Source organism: Peromyscus eremicus, chromosome 2 (assembly GCF_949786415.1).
Source record: "Peromyscus eremicus chromosome 2, PerEre_H2_v1, whole genome shotgun sequence".
In the NCBI taxonomy this organism is placed as follows: domain Eukaryota; kingdom Metazoa; phylum Chordata; class Mammalia; order Rodentia; family Cricetidae; genus Peromyscus; species Peromyscus eremicus.
The window spans coordinates 44413105-44430205 of NC_081417.1; the positions used below are offsets into that span (position 1 = coordinate 44413105).

Below are 17101 nucleotides of genomic sequence, written 5' to 3' on the forward strand. Positions count from 1 at the left end.
ATCATAGGACATTTGTTCATTTTTATTTATTTATTTATTTGGAAAGGGCATGCATGTATTTTGACTTGATAAAGGTTTTTGGTGCATAGTTAAACAACCGTATCATGAGAATGTGCTTAATGCCCTTGTGATCATATTAGACAGCGTGGGCCAGTCCAGTGACCTTTCTGTTCCATTTGCTGCAGGTGACAAGAAGTACATCATGGGGCCCAAGCTTTCCACGCTTGACGCCACTGTGTTTGGACACTTGGCACAGGCGATGTGGACTTTGCCAGGGACCAGACCGGAGCGGTTGATCAAAGGCAAGTGCCCACCCTCTTCGTGTTACAGGAGTAGCTGGGAGGGGTGGGTGGGGAGCAGCATGGGGGACGGGCGCAGTGAGAATCAGTGACACCCACCTGCGTCCCTAACATGTAGCTAATTTTGTATCCACCCCTTTCACCGTTTTTGCTGTCTTAGTAGAAACTTTGCCAAGAAAGCAGCAATAAAGAGCCAGGATAATTTAGAACTGGTCCAAACCCAGGAGTGTGAGTGGCTTGGGCAAGGAAGTTTTCTGCTCTAGCTTTGGAGCAACCAGGACAGCCTTGGGCTTGTCATGTGTGTGATTATGTTAAAGAGAATGTTAGTTCTTTGGTCCTAGCTGTTGACAGAGCCACACAAGCTGCTCCTGGAACTGCTTGACATGGTGAGAAATTCTCCTTAATTTAGATGAGTAGGAAGATGGACTGAATAGTCAGCATTTCTCAAAATATGCTTGTGGTGTGTCAGTGAGATGGCACAGCAGGTAAAGGGACCTGCTACAAAGCCTGACAACCAGCGTCGATCTCCAGAACCCACACAGTAGGAGAGAATCAGTTCCTGCAGAGTGTCCTCTGACCTTCCTTGTGCCACTCTGAATAGATAAGTATGATAAAAATAAATCACACACTGCAGCTTTACATGTAACTATCAAATATTACACATTTAATTTACTGGAGAAAAGATAGAAAATTTTTAAAAAATGAGAACTGTAAACTAGGCATGGTGGTTCACACCTGTAATCCCAGCACATGGGGGGCTAAGGCAAGAGGATGGTGGGTACAAGGCCAGCCTTGTTTACATGGAGAGTTCCAGGCCAGCCTGAGCTAATAAAGAAGCAGACAAACACGCATACTTGTGATTTCATCAATCACAGAGAACTACTGATATTGTGCTATGTATCTTCATTTTTTTAACAAGTCTAGGTGTGCATGTACTTTAAAAAGCTGTAACTATAATGTCCATGCAGTTATAATCTGAAGTTTTGAATAAGCAGTACATTTTACTCTTCCTTTGTCATTAAATATTCTTCAAGAATGTATTTTTAGTAGTTATATAATATCCTATTCTTTTGCTACATTGTAATTTATGTGGTTAGTATTGTTTTGTATTTATGGGTTGCTTAAGATAACTTTGCTAGTGTTCTTTTTCTTAAATTTAAAAAATTTTGTGTATGTATATAGTGTTTGTGTGCACGTGTGTGCTTGCGTGTGAGTGTGCATGTGTGTGTGCATGTGTGTATGCATCTGCGTGTGTGTGTGTGTGTGTGTGTGTGTGTGTGTGTGTGTGTGAGAGAGAGAGAGAGAGAGAGAGAGAGAGAGAGAGAGAGAGAGAGAGAGAGAGAGAGAGAGAGAAAGAGCATGCTGGTGCCTATACATGTGTATGGAGGCTGGACGTTAATATCTTCCTCTCCCATCTTCCACTTATCTCTTTTTTTTTGATAGGCATAAAGGGTATTTATTCTGAAAAGCAATGTATTTTATGATGGTTATGAACTTGTAAAAACATTACCTTAAGGAAGCTAACATGTATGCTTTAAATGGGCTTAATACAATATACAGCATAAGTAATAGAAATTTAGGAAGTTTTAAATACATACACTGGGCTTTCCTGGTTGTGATAAGGTTTGCTTTTCAACATCATTCTATAGAATCAAATTCATAGAAAGAATTTAACTAGAATTCACAGACCTGACTTCTACTTTTTAAGTATTTTTAATTTTTTTTGCTATTTATAGAATTTTTTTGTTTTGTTTTGTTTTTTAATTGTATTTATACTATGTCTTTTACATCATGTATCTTGATCCCGTTTATTACTCTGTCCCTTCTCATCAGCCCTCCACAGCCGCACCTCCCCCAAATAAAACAAAATTTAAGAGAAAAAAAATAAAAGTAAAATAAAGTAAAACAAAAAGGGAAAACTTAAGAATCTCGTCATGGAAGTTGCAGTGTGACACTGTGAGTCACACTGTGAACCCCTTTGTCCACGTATCTTTACTTGCAAGTGTTTATTGCAAAGAGTCATTGGTCTGGTTCGAGGTCCCTGGTTTCTACTACCCTACTGATGCTGGGCCCTTGTTGGGGCTCCTCCTGGATATCCTGCTGTTGCCTTGTTTTGTGGAAACCCTGTAACTTTGGGTCTGCAGGTCAGGTCCCTTCACGTGCTCCTGCAGATCATAGATGGGGTGGATGATGGGGCAGGCCAAGTCATATCCTTGAGTCTTGATCTGGGCAGCTGTAGGGTTCATTCACCAGATGTGAAATGGGGACAGTTCTCCCATGCTTACAACTTTGGGACTGACTTACCCATACCTACACTGACAGGGTTGGCTCTCCCACTCTTAGGATCACAGGGCCAGTTCTCCCACTTGCCAGATATTGACGGATGTAGAGGGTGAAGGGCAACTCTCCCCACCCATGCTGCCACAAGACAGATGAAAAATGGGGAGAGCTCTCCAATGCTCACAACTTTGGGGCTGGCTGCTCTCCTATACCTCCCCTAACAGGGTTGGCTCTGTTGTGTTGCCCTGGTGAGGTGCAGGGCCTGCTTTCCCGAGTGTTGCAGGTTGTGGAAAGCAGGGGTAGCTCTCCCACTCTTGTTACCTCAGGATCAACTTTCCCACCTGCCTTAGATGTTGATGGGTGGGGGCATAGGGAGGACATCTCTCCCCAGCCAACAGTGCCATGTGGGAGATGAGGGGCGGGGCTAGGTCTCCCAAGGTCACACTCTCAGGGTTGGCTCCCCTGTGCTCTCATCAACAGGGTCATCTCTGCTGTGCTGCCTTCCCAGACAAAGTGCAGGACTCGCTTTCCTGTGTGTTGCTGCTCATCAAGGGGTCAGCTCCCTCACCATCCCAGCCAGCCGGCTCCCTTCCTCTCTCATCTCTTTAGATATGCCTCTGTCCACAGGACCTGAACCATTCTCTCTCTCTCTCTCTCTCTCTCTCTCTCTCTCTCTCTCTCTCTCCCTCCCTCTCATGAACCATCATATCATACCTCTGCTCACACCAATAGTATCCATCTGGCCAGTACTGCCAGGTACCAGGTGGGCCTGTGTGCTTCCCCTTGGAGCCAGGAGTGGACAGCCCCAGACCTGCAAGTAGGTCTCCTTGACCCACTCAGGTTGCCCTGGAGGTATGCTGGGCCATGCTTCCTCATCACAAAGAGATCACTATATTACCCTGGTGACGGGTGGGCTTCTGGTTGGTGTGTCCAGCTGCATGGTGCAGGGTGGTGCGTTTCTCTGGAATCTGGGCTTAGGATACCCCTTGCCTGTGGCTTGCTGAGTCCCGCCCACCTCAGGCCACATGGCACAGGGGGTGAGGTGTTTCTCTGGAATCCGGTCAGGAGCCCGACTCTATTTCTTTTTGAGACAGGTCTCTCACTGAATCTCATTGACTGGCTAGGCTGGCTGGTCAATAAACACTGGGCATCTATGTAGTAAGCTTTGTCAGGACAGCCAGCCCACAAATAATGACATGGGACTTAGTATTATTTATGAAAGCTTGGCCTTTAACTTAGGCTTGCCCACAACTAGCTCTTATAACTTAAGTTAATCTGTTTCTATTGATCTACGTTCTACCAGGAGACTCATTACCTATTTCCATACTGCCCAGCTTGCTTCCTCAGTGTCTGGCTAGTGACTCTGTCTTTGTTCTTCCCAGAGTCCTCTCTGTCCCTATAAGTCCCACCTAACTTCTTCCTGCCTAGCTATTGGCCATTCAGCTCTTTGTTAAACCAATTAGAAGGTGCCTTGGCAAAGACACATCTTCACAGTGTAAACAAATATTCCACAACAGATCTGTTTCCACCGTCTATCGCTGGGGTGACAGACATGCACCTTGTATATGTTTGTAATGTTTGTATAGCTAAAAAATAGACTTAGAGCCTTAGAGTAAAAGATTTGGTCAAGTTACTATTTCTAAGCAACACTGCCATCTGGTGGATCAAAGGCAAAACTCATACAATTTCTTCATTTTTCTTCTGGAACTGGGAAATGGTGGTCAGATACTATTTATAATTTTGTGTACAGCTGTTTAACTTAAAATATTTAAAAGAATAAAAATACAAGTCTTATTAGATGTGTTTGTAGGCACATTTATCTGTAAGGACACTATTGGTGAACTTATTAAGGCCACTCCACGTAGTTAAAAGGAGATTTATTTAATGGCGTAACTTACAAATTAAGGGATAGGTAGGTCGCGGGGTCTGGGGAAGGTGTATCACAGTCCAGCGGTGTTCTCTGGTGCTCTGCTTGGTCTACCTCAACCATCCAGGGTCCTGGAACCAAGAGAGTGTCCGCCGATCCAGATCTCGGGTCCCCAGGCGCCTCCCTTGGCCCTGCCTTGTAGGCGTGACAGTTGCCGAAGTCTCAATGGGGGTTGGAACTTCCAGAACAAAGCTGGAATGGCTACCCACTACATCTCCCCCTTTTTGTCTAAATAAGAAAGTTCTAACCTAATACAAGACTATATACAAAGGAATGGTTATCAAATATTATCCAGGAATAATGAGGGATAATGACCTAGATAAGATGGAACTACAACCAATGCAAACAATATCAAGCAAGAAACACATATTAAAATCCAGAGAAGTATAGAGCATAGGTAAATGGCATGTTACAAAGATCATTCCAAAAGGTGTCCTATCCTAAAGAACCTGAATCTAATATTTAATATGTTCTATCTACTAAGTTGTAACTATAACTGCTAGTCTTCAATCCCATCAAAGACCTGAGAAGGAATATAATGGTACCTGAGAAATGGTAGATGGATGCAAGCAACTTTCGGGAATCTTGCGAGAGTAGACCGAGACAGCTGGCAGCCTGGACAATCACCTAATGTTTCTCAGCATTGTTAGTGCATTCAAATTGGCTACAGGCCTAAAGTATCTGACAGACCATTTTCAGAAGCAGGAATTCTGAAAGACCATCTTACCCTGTCTTGGCAGAGTACAGTGGTCGCTTTCCTTGTGTCCCGCTTGTCCAGAAAGGATAGCATTGCATTTGTACTGTCAGCTGTCAAGGCAAGGGCAGTTCTTTGCCCAGTAGGCCATTTTGTGCCAAGAAGACAAACTTCCAAATGGAAATGTCTAGAAGCCCAACATTCTCTCGGGATCAAATTGGTGCAGCCAGGAGCAATTGTGTTTCGCATCAACAGAATTCTAAGTTATTTAAATGCCATATTCTCTAGGTCTATGAAGTGTTTGAAGATTACCTGTCCATCTGACCTATGTATCTGTAAATCTGTATAACCTGACTAACGTAACTATAGAGATGACAAGCATAGGTGACTATAAATCTACAAGTCTTATCTACCAAAATAACCTAAGGACTAAGGCTTCACGTAAACAAGGTAGACAGTCTATAAGCAAGTGTATGGTAAAGAACGATGACTTCAAAATTGTGACAATACACAAGATGTTATAACAGAGGTAGAAGTGTGTAGTGTGATATACAATATGACAATAATCTTAAATATATATCAATATTTATAACAGAGGTAGGAGTATGTAGTGGGATATGCAATATGACAATAATCTTAAATATATATCAATATACCGAATATCCTAAACAGAATTAGAACATACATAAAGTATGACAGATATAAATTTACATTTGTATCAATATACAAATATTTCAAATAAGAGTAGAAATATATGTACATTATACCAAGTATAGTTCTGTATTTGTATCAATATATAAATTATCTTAAACAGGAATATAAAAATAGTTTACATTTGCATCAACATATAAGAATCCATAATAGTGCAAATTACAGTGCAAATTATTTAAGGCTGTTATTTTACTAAATTTGTTTATTAGTATACACAATAATCTACCATAATGTCTTATACCTATCCATTCCATTTCTTCTTTTCCTTTTTTTTTTTTTTTTTTTTTTTAGGAGTACTGAGTTTAATATTTCCTTCCATCCCAACCCTATAACCATCATCCATAACCCTGAGAATTATGAAACCTAAGGGAGAAGGGGCATCATTTTCTTAGAATTGCTTCCTGCTGTTTAGGGGGTGATGTTATCTCTGTTGGGTACTGTGAGAAAGCGCAGATAGTTAAATTTCAGTTAGACTAACTGTAGGTTCTGCAGCGAGTCTTAGAGTAATGGGTAAGATTGTCTGAAATTCTGGTAAGAAGTGTAGTATGATGATGATGTAGTATAGTATAATGTATAGTGTAGTATAATGTCTAGCTACAGGACACTTCTTTATTTTTTCCATCTATTTATTTTACACCCCCAACCCCCCTCCCAGCCCTCAATTTCCTCCTCTTCCATCTCCATCCAGGAAAGGTCAGGTCTCCTATGAGTATCAATAAAACATGGGATATCAAGTTGCAGTAAGACTGAGCACCTCCCTATGTATTAAGACTGGGCAAGGTGACCCAGTATGAGGAGTAGGGTCCCAGAAGCCAGTGAAAGTCTGAGACAGCCCCTGTTCCCACTTTTAGGAGTCCCATAAGAGGACCAAGCTACACAACTGTAACATACACAGGGTGCTTAGGTCAGTCCCATACAGGCTCCCTGGTTGTTCCTTCAGTCTCTCTGAGCCCCTATGAGCCCAGGTTAGTTGATTGTGTGAGCCTTCCAGTGATGTCCTTGATCCCTCTGGCTCCTATACTTCTTTCTCCTCCTCCTCTACAGGATTTCTGAACCCCACCTACTGTTTGGTTGTGGGTCTCTGCATCTCCTTCCATCAGCTGCTGCATGATGCCTCCCTGATGATAGTTGGGCCAGGCACTAATCCGGTCACAGGAGAGGGCTAGTTAAGGCTGTTCTATCCACTGTTGCTAGGAGTCTGAGCTGGGCTCTTCTCCACAGACTCCTGGGAGATTCCCCTGCATCAGGCTTCTACCTGGCCCTGAAATATCACCCCCCCCAGCAATCCCCCTTAACACTCTCCCCCTCTGCCCTACCTCAACCTGATCACTCATGTTTCCATCCACACCTGCCCTCAGTCCACTCACAGAATCTCTTCTATTTCCCCTTTCCAGGGAGATCTGGGTGTTCCCCATAAGCTCTCCTTGTTGCCTAGTCTCTCTGGGTCTGTGGATTGTAACATAGATATCCTTTATTTTACAGCTAATAGCCATTTATAAGTGGGTACATACCATGTTTGTCTTTATCAGTCTGGGTTACCTGACTCAGGATGATTTTTTTCTAGTTACATCCATTTGCCTTCAAATTTCCTGGTGTCCTTGTTTTTAACAGCTGAGTAATACTCCACTGTGTAAATGTACCACACTTTCTTTATCCATTCCTAAGTTGAGGGACATCTAGGTTGTTTCCAGGTTCTGGCTATCACAAATAAGCTGCTATGAACATGGTTGAGCAAGTGTCCTTGTGGTATGATTGAGCATCCTTTGGGTATATGCCCAAGAGTGGTATAGCTGGGTCTTGTGGTAGATTGATTCCCAATTTTCTAAGGAACTACCACACTGACTTCAAAGTGTGGTAGTTTGCACTCCCACCAGCAATGGAGGAGTGTTCCCCTTGCTCCACATCCTCTCCAGAATGAGCTGTCATCAGTGTTTTTGATCTTAGCCATTCTGACAGGTGTAAGATGATATCTCAGAGTCATTTTGATTTGTATTTCCCTGAATGGTTAAGGATGTTGAACATCTCTTTAAGTGTTTCTCAGCCATTTGAGAGTCTTCTGTTGAGAATTCTGTTAGATTTGCACCCTATTTTGTAATTGGATTATTTTGTTTGTTGATATCTAGTTTCTTGAGTTTTTGATATATTTTGGAAATCAGCCCTCTGTTGAATGTGAGGTTAGTGAAAATCTTTTCTCATTCAGTAGGCTGCCGTTTTGTCCTATTGATGGTGTCCTTTGCCTTACGGAAACTTTATTAGTTGCTCATCCTAGTACCTGTGCTATTAGTGTTCTGTTCAGGAAGTTGTACCAATGCATTAGAGATTATTTCCGATTTCTCTTCTGTCAGGTTCAGTGTATCCGGATTTATGTTGAGGTCTTTGATCCTCTTGAACTTGAGTTTTGTGTAAGAATTTTTTTTTTTGGTTTTTCAGGACAGGGTTTCTCTGTGTAGCTTTGGTGCCTGTCTTGGATCTCGCTCTTCAGACCAGGCTGGCCTCAAACTCACAGAGATCCACCTGGCTCTGCTTCCTGAGTGCTGGGATTAAAGGTGTACATCACCACCACCCAGCATAAGAACATTTTTTAACTGTCCACTTTATGGAAAATATAAGACATAGTTTTTAATCTCTCTAAAATTTATTTTCATTTTTTTCTTTTATTGAAAATAGATTCTTCTCTTGTACACTATATCCTGATTATAGTATCCCCTCCCTATACTGCTTCTATTTCCTCCCTACCTCCCTTTCCCTCTGGGTCCACTCCCTTTTTGTCTCTCATTAGCAAAGAACAGGCTTCTAAGAGATAACATCCAAACATGACAAAATAAAATATAACAAGATAAAACAAAAGCCATCATATCAAGGCTGGACAAAGCCACCCAGCAGAAAGAAAAGAGCCTCAGGAGAAGGTGTAAGAATCAGAGACTCACACACTTTCAGTCAGGAGCCCTATAAAAACAGCAAGCTAAGAACTCTAATATATACACAGAAGACCTAGTGCAGACACCTGCAGGCTCTGTGCTTGCTGCTTGAGTCTCTGAGTTTATATGAGGCTTGCTTAGTTGATTCATAGGGTCTTGTTCTCCTGGTGTCCTCCATCCCCTCTGGCTCTTACACTCTTTCTGCCTCTTCTTCTGAGGGGTTCCCTGAGCTCTGAGGGGAGGGGTTTGATGGAGACTTCTAATTTAGACTCTCTCTCCATGTAATGTCTGGCTGTGGGTCTCTGCATCTGTTCTCATCTGCTGCCAGAGGAAGCTTCTCTGATGATGACTGAATAAGGAACTGATTTATGATCTATGAGTATCACAGAATATCATGAGGAGTCATTTTATTGACACTTTTTTTTTCAGACCAATAGTGTTTGCTTTTACCCCAGGTCTCTGGGCTATCTAGTCTCTGGTTCTTGGTGACCCAAGCAGTATCAGGTATGGGTTCCATCTTGTGGAGTGGGCCTTATGTCAAATCAGACACTAGTTGGCTACTGCTGTAAGTTCTGTGCCCCCATTGCCCTTACTTATCTTGTAGGCAGAACAGATTGTAGGTCAAAGGTTTTGTGCTGGGTTGGTGTTTATAAATTAACTTAAATATTCATGAGTAGACACATTAGTTCTTTTGCCATCCAGGTATGGAGTGATAAAATGTTTCACAAAGCCAGATGCTCAGAATGTAGCTGCCAGTCTGCTTCTGGCCACTGTAGGACACACTTGCTTTTTCCCACTCAGCCTGCTTATTGATTTTAACATTCCTACTTTAAAAACATTTACCTCACTTAATTCTTTCAAATTTCCTAGGAGGTCCACTGACTACTTCCTGTCTCCTTCATATCACAAAGTAGGTAGTTTGTAAGTGAAAGCCATTTTTTTTTCCCTCACAGTGTTTGAAATTAGGAGGTCCATGATCATGGTGTGGAAGAGTTGGTGTCTGAGGAGGACCTGCTTTCCAGCTCACAGACACAGTGCCTCCTCACTGGGTCCTCATATAGTGGAAGGGGCAGCTACCTGAGCCTTGTTTGGGAGGTTTTTAATCCCAGTCATGAGGTCTCATCTCATCTTCCTGACCTCCTGATGTCCCATCTCCTGACATCTCCTTGGGAGTTGGGGTTGTGGTGCTTGGATTCCGGGGGACACAGGCATTCTGACCACATCACTGTTAGGACACAGCCCCTGAGAACTAACTCTTGCTTCTCTGCCTCACTGCAGGGGAGCTGATCAACCTCGCCATGTACTGTGAGAGGATCAGGAGGAAATTCTGGCCTGAGTGGCACCATGATGACGACAATACCATCTATGAGTCTGAGGAGAGCAGCGAGGCCAGCAAGACTCACACACCCATGCTGGATTTTAGCTTCTATTCAAGGACAGAGACCTTCGAAGATGAAGGGGCTGAGAACAGTTTTTCCAGGACGCCAGACACGGATTTCACCGGACACTCTCTCTTTGATTCTGACGTGGACATGGATGACTACACAGACCACGAACAGTGCAAGTGATGTCCCGCCTGACCCTCTTCCTTAGGAGTTGCCACTCCCTGGGTCAGCCTGGTTTCCCAGGTAGAAATCCACCTGAGCTGGGAGGAGATCCTCAAGCTTGGCTCAGTTTTAACATGCTAACTGGACTATAAGCCGCCTTATTTCTTTTTTGTACAAACAAAACACGGAACCATTCAGATGGCTCCATTTAAAACAGACAAAACAAATATCAGCATGGTACCTGAAATCCATTTTTGTTTTCATTAGAAAACCAATATTGTGTGGGAGGGCAGGTACATGAATGGGCGTCACCTGAGTGTTTTTATTGCTCCTTTTCAACTGAGGACTCGGTTGTCAGGTGGACTCTTGAACATCTTTCATCTACCAGGGTTTTAAGTGATGAGAGATATTGTCAGAAAAAATGTAGGGGATAACGTCCTTTGGCCGCTGTTGTACTTTGTGTGTGTATTTGTATGTTGAGACAGAAGTCAAATGAAGTCCACCGATATTCAGTGGACAGCGGTTATGTGTGCAGCGCTGAGTCGGGGGTGCTATGCAACAGGAGTTTTCATTCTAAACCCTGCCAGTCAGTGACTAGCTGCGTGATCTGGGGCAGGTCCTTTAACTATTGTGTGCCTCATTTACCCCACCTGTAACGTGGGGATGACAATACTCTCCACCTACCTACCTCACAGGGGTGTCGTGGGGGTTCATGTGGCAGCATTAGCATGGCACTGTAAACCTTCTGGAAGTGGTGCAATGCGAACCAATTTTATTCTTCATTGGGCTTCGTAAACGTTAAGATCTGAGGGCACAGGACTTCCATATTTGGGCAACAAGCACAGTCCCTTGCAAAGGCTGTGCAGATGAAACACACACAAAGCCTGTTAGGACTGTGACATTCTTCTTTGTGACGTGGCTGGAAGAACTTTGGAAGTAGCTTCCCAAATCATCATCGGCTACATGTGGTCCTCAGCTCTGGGCACTTGCAGAACAGCGTTTCTTTCATTGCCGAGTGCACTGGCGTGTGGCTTTGCTGCCTCCCAAGTGCTAACTTGCCTTTGTTTATTGATTGCGAGAAGATAAAGCTTAGGACTATGGCAGGTTAACAGAGGTGAAGGAAAGCATTTGACTTTTGTAGGCACAAGCTTGTCAACTGTCGTGACTACTTTTTGAAGACAAAGATGTGCTGGAAAGAGAAGCATGAAGGTGTTCCTTGTGTCTGAGTTCTCTGCAGTTTCCTTAATGCCCTGGTCAGGTGTCCCACTGTGGGGGAGAGCGAGACAGCATGGACACCAATTCCTAGTGTTTCATGATCTCTCATCCCTTCCCATCACTCCTCTCTTTCCTTCTCTCCAGAGCCCCCAAACTGGTGGGATTTTCCTGTATTGGTATTTGACTCTGAAGACAGCTTTGGATAGCTTAGTTCATTTTCTAGGCAATTGTGGGCCAAGGGTTCTGTGTGGTGGCTGTGAATTTGGGCTGTAAGACTTAACTACAAACCAATGGCTTTGCTTCTGACCAACTGGGTAAAGGTTACTTTAGGGTTGATGAGGCCCCCCAAAGATGGAGGTTTCTGAGAAATTAATGTAATTTACTTGAAAAGTAACCTATTTTTAATATAGCTTCTCCACAAAAATCTTTAAAGAGTGTTGTTCATTTTCGAAGCGGCAAAGAGGGGGCGTTTTGAAGATGTTCGCCGCTGAAGCAGCTGTAGGGCATAATGTTGAAATGGGAATAATGTTGAACTCTTATGTTAGAAAATCTTACCTGTAGAAAACTTAGCTATGGATATTTTGTATTAAAGAGGAACTGCTTGATGAGTAGTAAGAAGGGGGTGGAGGAGGTGTGCATGATTAGGCATGCTTGTGTGTTGGTGTCATGTGGGTGACCTGTTTGCTTCCTGATGTTCTGAGCATCGCCTGGCAGTTCTATGTGATGAGGGAAACCATTGAATGGAGCATGGCTAAGAGTTCTGTGGACCTGACTCAGCACAGGTTTTCTTGCCCGCTCCTCTCTCTCAGCTGGAAAGAAATGCTTGACACTTTGCGTATAACTGACTTATTCTTCCTTTGTGATGCTTTTCCCTGTAAGAATGTTGTGAGTATGAGTATGTGGATTAGTATCTGCTTTCTTATGCATTACTTGGAGGGGAACTCCATACATAGGCAGTGTTTGTTGTTAAGTTGTAGGGAAGTTCACTTCATCTAGGTACCCCTCGAGGGGTGTAATCAATGGGCATTGCCAACTGGAGTCCTGGGTGCTTGGACAGCTCACAACTGGGTACTTTGTAGACACAAATTTGAGTAGAACCTGAGAATATACCTCTGTTTCCCTCCTCCATATGGAGTATTGAAACAAAATGACCAAGATAAAGATCACGGCAGTGTGGGTCCTTAATGGGAGGGCTTTACTTTTTTATGTGCTGCCCAGATTTGAAGCCCTGTCCAGTTTGGTGAATAGGTGCTACTTGTAAGGACAACAATAAGAAACTAGGGGGCGTTTCACTCATTCGCTCAAGATTTATTTATTTATTTATTTATTTATTTATTTATTTATCTATTTATTTATTTATTTTTTATTTTCTGGAAAGTAACGTAAGGAAGCACAATATTTTATGTAAATAGATGCTTTTTTTGGACAGAAAAATACAAGGGCCACATGTTTCTTTTAACCTCTTATTATAGAAACAAAGCTTCTTATATGTCTGCTTCCCACTCCACAATCAGGATTAGTGAGCAGTGGCTAGATGCTTTGGATCCATCAGGACAATTTAAAGGATAACACACATTTATGCAGAAATAGACTATGTTGTCAGATTTTAACATTTTGTTGTCCTATAATAAGTTGTGACCAGTGACACTACCAAGGCCATGGCCACCATATCATTGATCACAGACTTAGAACACTTTGGACTTGAATCACACAGTTGCAGTCTAGACCTCAGGGGAGTCTTGCCCATGTGCACAGAGTATTAGCTATGTTGGGAAATGAGAACGAGTCAAGGAAGTACTAGATTTGTTTGCAAGCACAGAACTGAAGGTCTAGGACACAGCTCTAGAGAGGCCCTTGCAAGAGAGCCGCAGAGGTCATCGCTGTCTCCATCACACACTGTGTATTTGAAGAGTAAGACCCACAGCTGGGGTCCTTCACCTTGCCCTGGAGGGCTCTCGCCATCACACCCCCTTGTTTTGGTTTCCGTGCAAACCCATGTTCTGAACAATTGCTCCATGTTTCAGTACCAACACCTCCGGCCTCACTCTGAGTCTTGGATTCCTGCTACATCACTCTCACCTCCTACATCTAGCTGGTCTAGTTCAGGCCAATTCAAGAGACCTTTCCTCAGTATCTATCCCATGTGTGGCACTGCCAGGCTCTGTGAATAGCAACAGGATGGATTTTCAAATTCAATACTCCCCTTCCTGTCTTTTATTATCTTTAAAATAACTTGTGTTCCTTCAGTCGCTTCCTCCCTGAGTATGTACTGAGCGTCTGTCCTGCCTCTGACCCTAGGATGCCCACTAGGTGTAGAGTAGCTGACAAGGCAGACATGACACTGACTTCAGAGCATCCTCTTTTGCTTTGATTTGTATGATAACCTTTATATGCCCAGACTCTTTCCAGATCCATCTCACACATTACCACTGGAGCAATCTTGGGAAAAAACTTTTGGTCTGTGGGGGGTATCTATTGCCTCAGGCTGAGGCTTCCTCCTTAGGGCTCAATATTCTCACTTCCTTCTCTTGTCTCCCATGGCTCTTCCATACACCCTCTAATGTGGCAGATCTATTTATCACTACCTCTACATGCCTCCCGCTCTCCACCTTTGTGTTTCTGGTCATGCCAGCCCCTCTGCTGAAGTGCCCTACCCTCTGGCCCCAATCACCATCTCTTAAGGCCCAACTTCATCAGTTCCGCATGAAGAATTCCCAACTTATTATCATCCTCCTTCCCTCTAAAAACAAAAACACTTATCATTTCCTTCCCTGAAGGCTAGATGGGAAAAGCATGCTCAGAAAGTGGGCCACATGCTAGAAAGTAATGGGTTTTCATTGTGTGTGTCAGTGCCTCCATTGATAATCTAATGAGAGTCCTAGGCTCTATTCCCAGAAAAGTGCATGTATGCAAATATCTACAATTTTACATATAAATTCAAAGATTTGGAAAGTGGATTTGCTCTTTGATCCCTCAGGGGGTCCACCAACCCCAGATGAGGAGGTCTTGTTGTAAAGAGTCTCTAAACATCACTGTTGGTGTTGTTCTTGTCTTTTACACATCCAGGGAGGAGAGAATTGGTATGAGATGTGCAAGCAAACGTGGTGTCTATTGTTATTCACACTGAATATGTGCTGAGTGACAGAGAGAGAACAAAGAACAGCTGTCCCACATTGTTTGAGAAAATATCTTTATTCAGACAGAATTTTTATTTGTATGTGTGTGTACATGTCTTTGGGGATGTACGCACCTTTGAGAGTACACTAGCCAGTATGGGGAATTGGATCCTGCCAAGTTAGAGATATGGGTGTTTGCAAGAAGTGGGTGCTGGGATTAGAATTCTGGTCCTCACAGGCTGGAGAGATGGCTCAGCCATTAAAGGCTAGGCTCACAATAAAGAATATAAGAATTGTGGTCCTCAGGATTGAGTAGCAATCACTCTGAACCACTGAGCCGTCTCTCTAGCCCCGGATTTACAATTCTGAAAGTGATAGAGTTCATTGTTGTCATTGTGACTTATTTTCAACTACTTCTGAAGCTGATGAAGCAGAATGAGTTCAGGACCAAGTAAGCATTATATCTGCCCTGAAACCCACCACTTCTGATTGGGTAAGCAGTGGTCTTGGGGCTGGAGGTTGGAAAGAAGTGGTTGGATTTTTTTTTTCTTATGGAATAAGATCTATGCAACAAATTTTCCTGTGCTCATTTTTTCATGGATCAATTGCTGATTCTATTTTCAATAAAATGGTGATGTATTATGCTGGTAGGGAAAAGTTCAGTTTATTCTTCCATTAAAAAACAAAAACAAAACAGAACAAAGTTATTTTTAGTGCTCTTGACTGACCCGAGTTCCTTTCTGGGTGTTCAGTACTGTTTGAGTAGACCTACGACTAATATGCTGAATACACTAGGAAAATATATTTAGTGGCAAATAGTTCCCCCTATGAAAGCTGAGCACTGAGTTCATCATTAACAGGCCCAGAGATCAATGGTGTGCAACTGTGACATGCTTTATTTATTTACCTTTACTCAGTGCTTCTGGTGACCTGAATGAACCTGTAAAGTTCACAAGGATCCCTTGGTGGGTGGATAGGACTGGAGTGCCCCTTGCCTGTAGAATTCTTACTTAATGCCATGGGCAAGTAACAGACACATGTAGGATGCTTTCTTTATTTCAGTTCCCTACCTGGAGCTTAGGTTTTGGTCTTTGAAGAATATCTGAAGTCCTGAAGCAGTGATTGCTGGAACCAGTGAATACCTTGCCCTTCAGAGTACAGTTATGGGACATTCTGGCTTTTGCATAAGCAGAGAACTTCTGCAGACCCAGAGTTTCCAAAAGTCATCTTGCTAGACCATGGCAACTACAAAGCTCTGGTTTCAGGAGGATCATTGATCCAAGATACCTAGTTTGTGGGCACGAGAAGGGGTCTTTGCAATAGCGAAACAAGTACCTTCTGGGTATGGTCTCACACCACATATTGTTACAGTGCTTTGGAATTCTGCGCACAATTAATTCCAGCATTGCTTCCTAGCACTTAAAAACACAACCATCCCTCATTACAATGTTAGCTATTTTAAGAGTTTACTGACCGCTGAGTAATATCCACATACATTTATCATGACCAGTTCATTGTATAAAATATAGTATTGCTGAATGAGAGTAATTTATCTCCCACCATCTGTCAGCAAGCATTTATTTTTATTTATTTGCTTTTCTTCTGTGTCAGTAATCTTTTTCTTTATCACTTGAGCTATCCTCTGATCTTTAAAAAAAAATGGATTTAGCTTGTAAATTGCCATGTTTATTAGTACTGGCCAAACAGGTAACAAGAAGGACAGAATGTTTTAAGGCTAAAAGAGAGAAAGGCTCTTCAGTCTGAGGAGTTTCCCCTTTAACTTTTCAGAATGCAAATGGTTTCTCATATTTCTTTCAATCCTACTCCCTCTGAAAGGTCACTTTTGATTATTAACCATGTCCAGTGGATATATTTTAACTTTTAATTATATTTGATTTTTTTTTGCAGCAATATAATGGAAGACAACATTGAAATGTTTGGCAGGTCTCTGTGTCAGCAGGAGTGACATGTTTCTGTGACTCCTGTCAAAGTGGTTTTGCCTCAGTGATAAGCCTCCTGAGATCAGATTGTGCCAATCGTAAACATTTTTTTTTTCCCACTCACCTGCACTGTAGTAAATGACAACTCAAATTTTAATTTGGGTGATGGTTTCTTCATGATGGTGGTTGGGAACATGAGGTACCAAGTCCTTTTCCTGGGATTCTTAGCCTTCCACTGAGACAGGAAAGAAAGAAATGGCAACACATACCAGGACTCTGACAACGGTGTGGTGTGGCTGGGTTGGAGGTGTGTTGGTCATGGAATGTTTTTTTATGTGACGGAATGTTATGAAAACAATAAAAAGCACAGGCTTCCAAATGAAAAACAAGTGCAGTCCGGACAGTGATGGATTGCCTATGGCTATACAAGTGGCCAGTGTGGGAAACACTGAAG

At 42.7% G+C, this 17101-nt stretch overlaps 1 protein-coding gene across 1 annotated transcript in view; it reads left to right on the forward strand.

The window, feature by feature from the left end:
* Faxc (failed axon connections homolog, metaxin like GST domain containing) overlaps positions 1-12898 on the forward strand; it is a 61272-nt gene extending 48374 nt beyond the window's left edge. The window contains 2 exon segments of the mRNA XM_059255695.1: positions 186-302; positions 10108-12898. Coding sequence (XP_059111678.1) covers positions 186-302; positions 10108-10397 — 407 coding nt within the window. The 3' untranslated portion in view covers positions 10398-12898.
* Positions 12899-17101: the final 4203 nt, after the last annotated feature.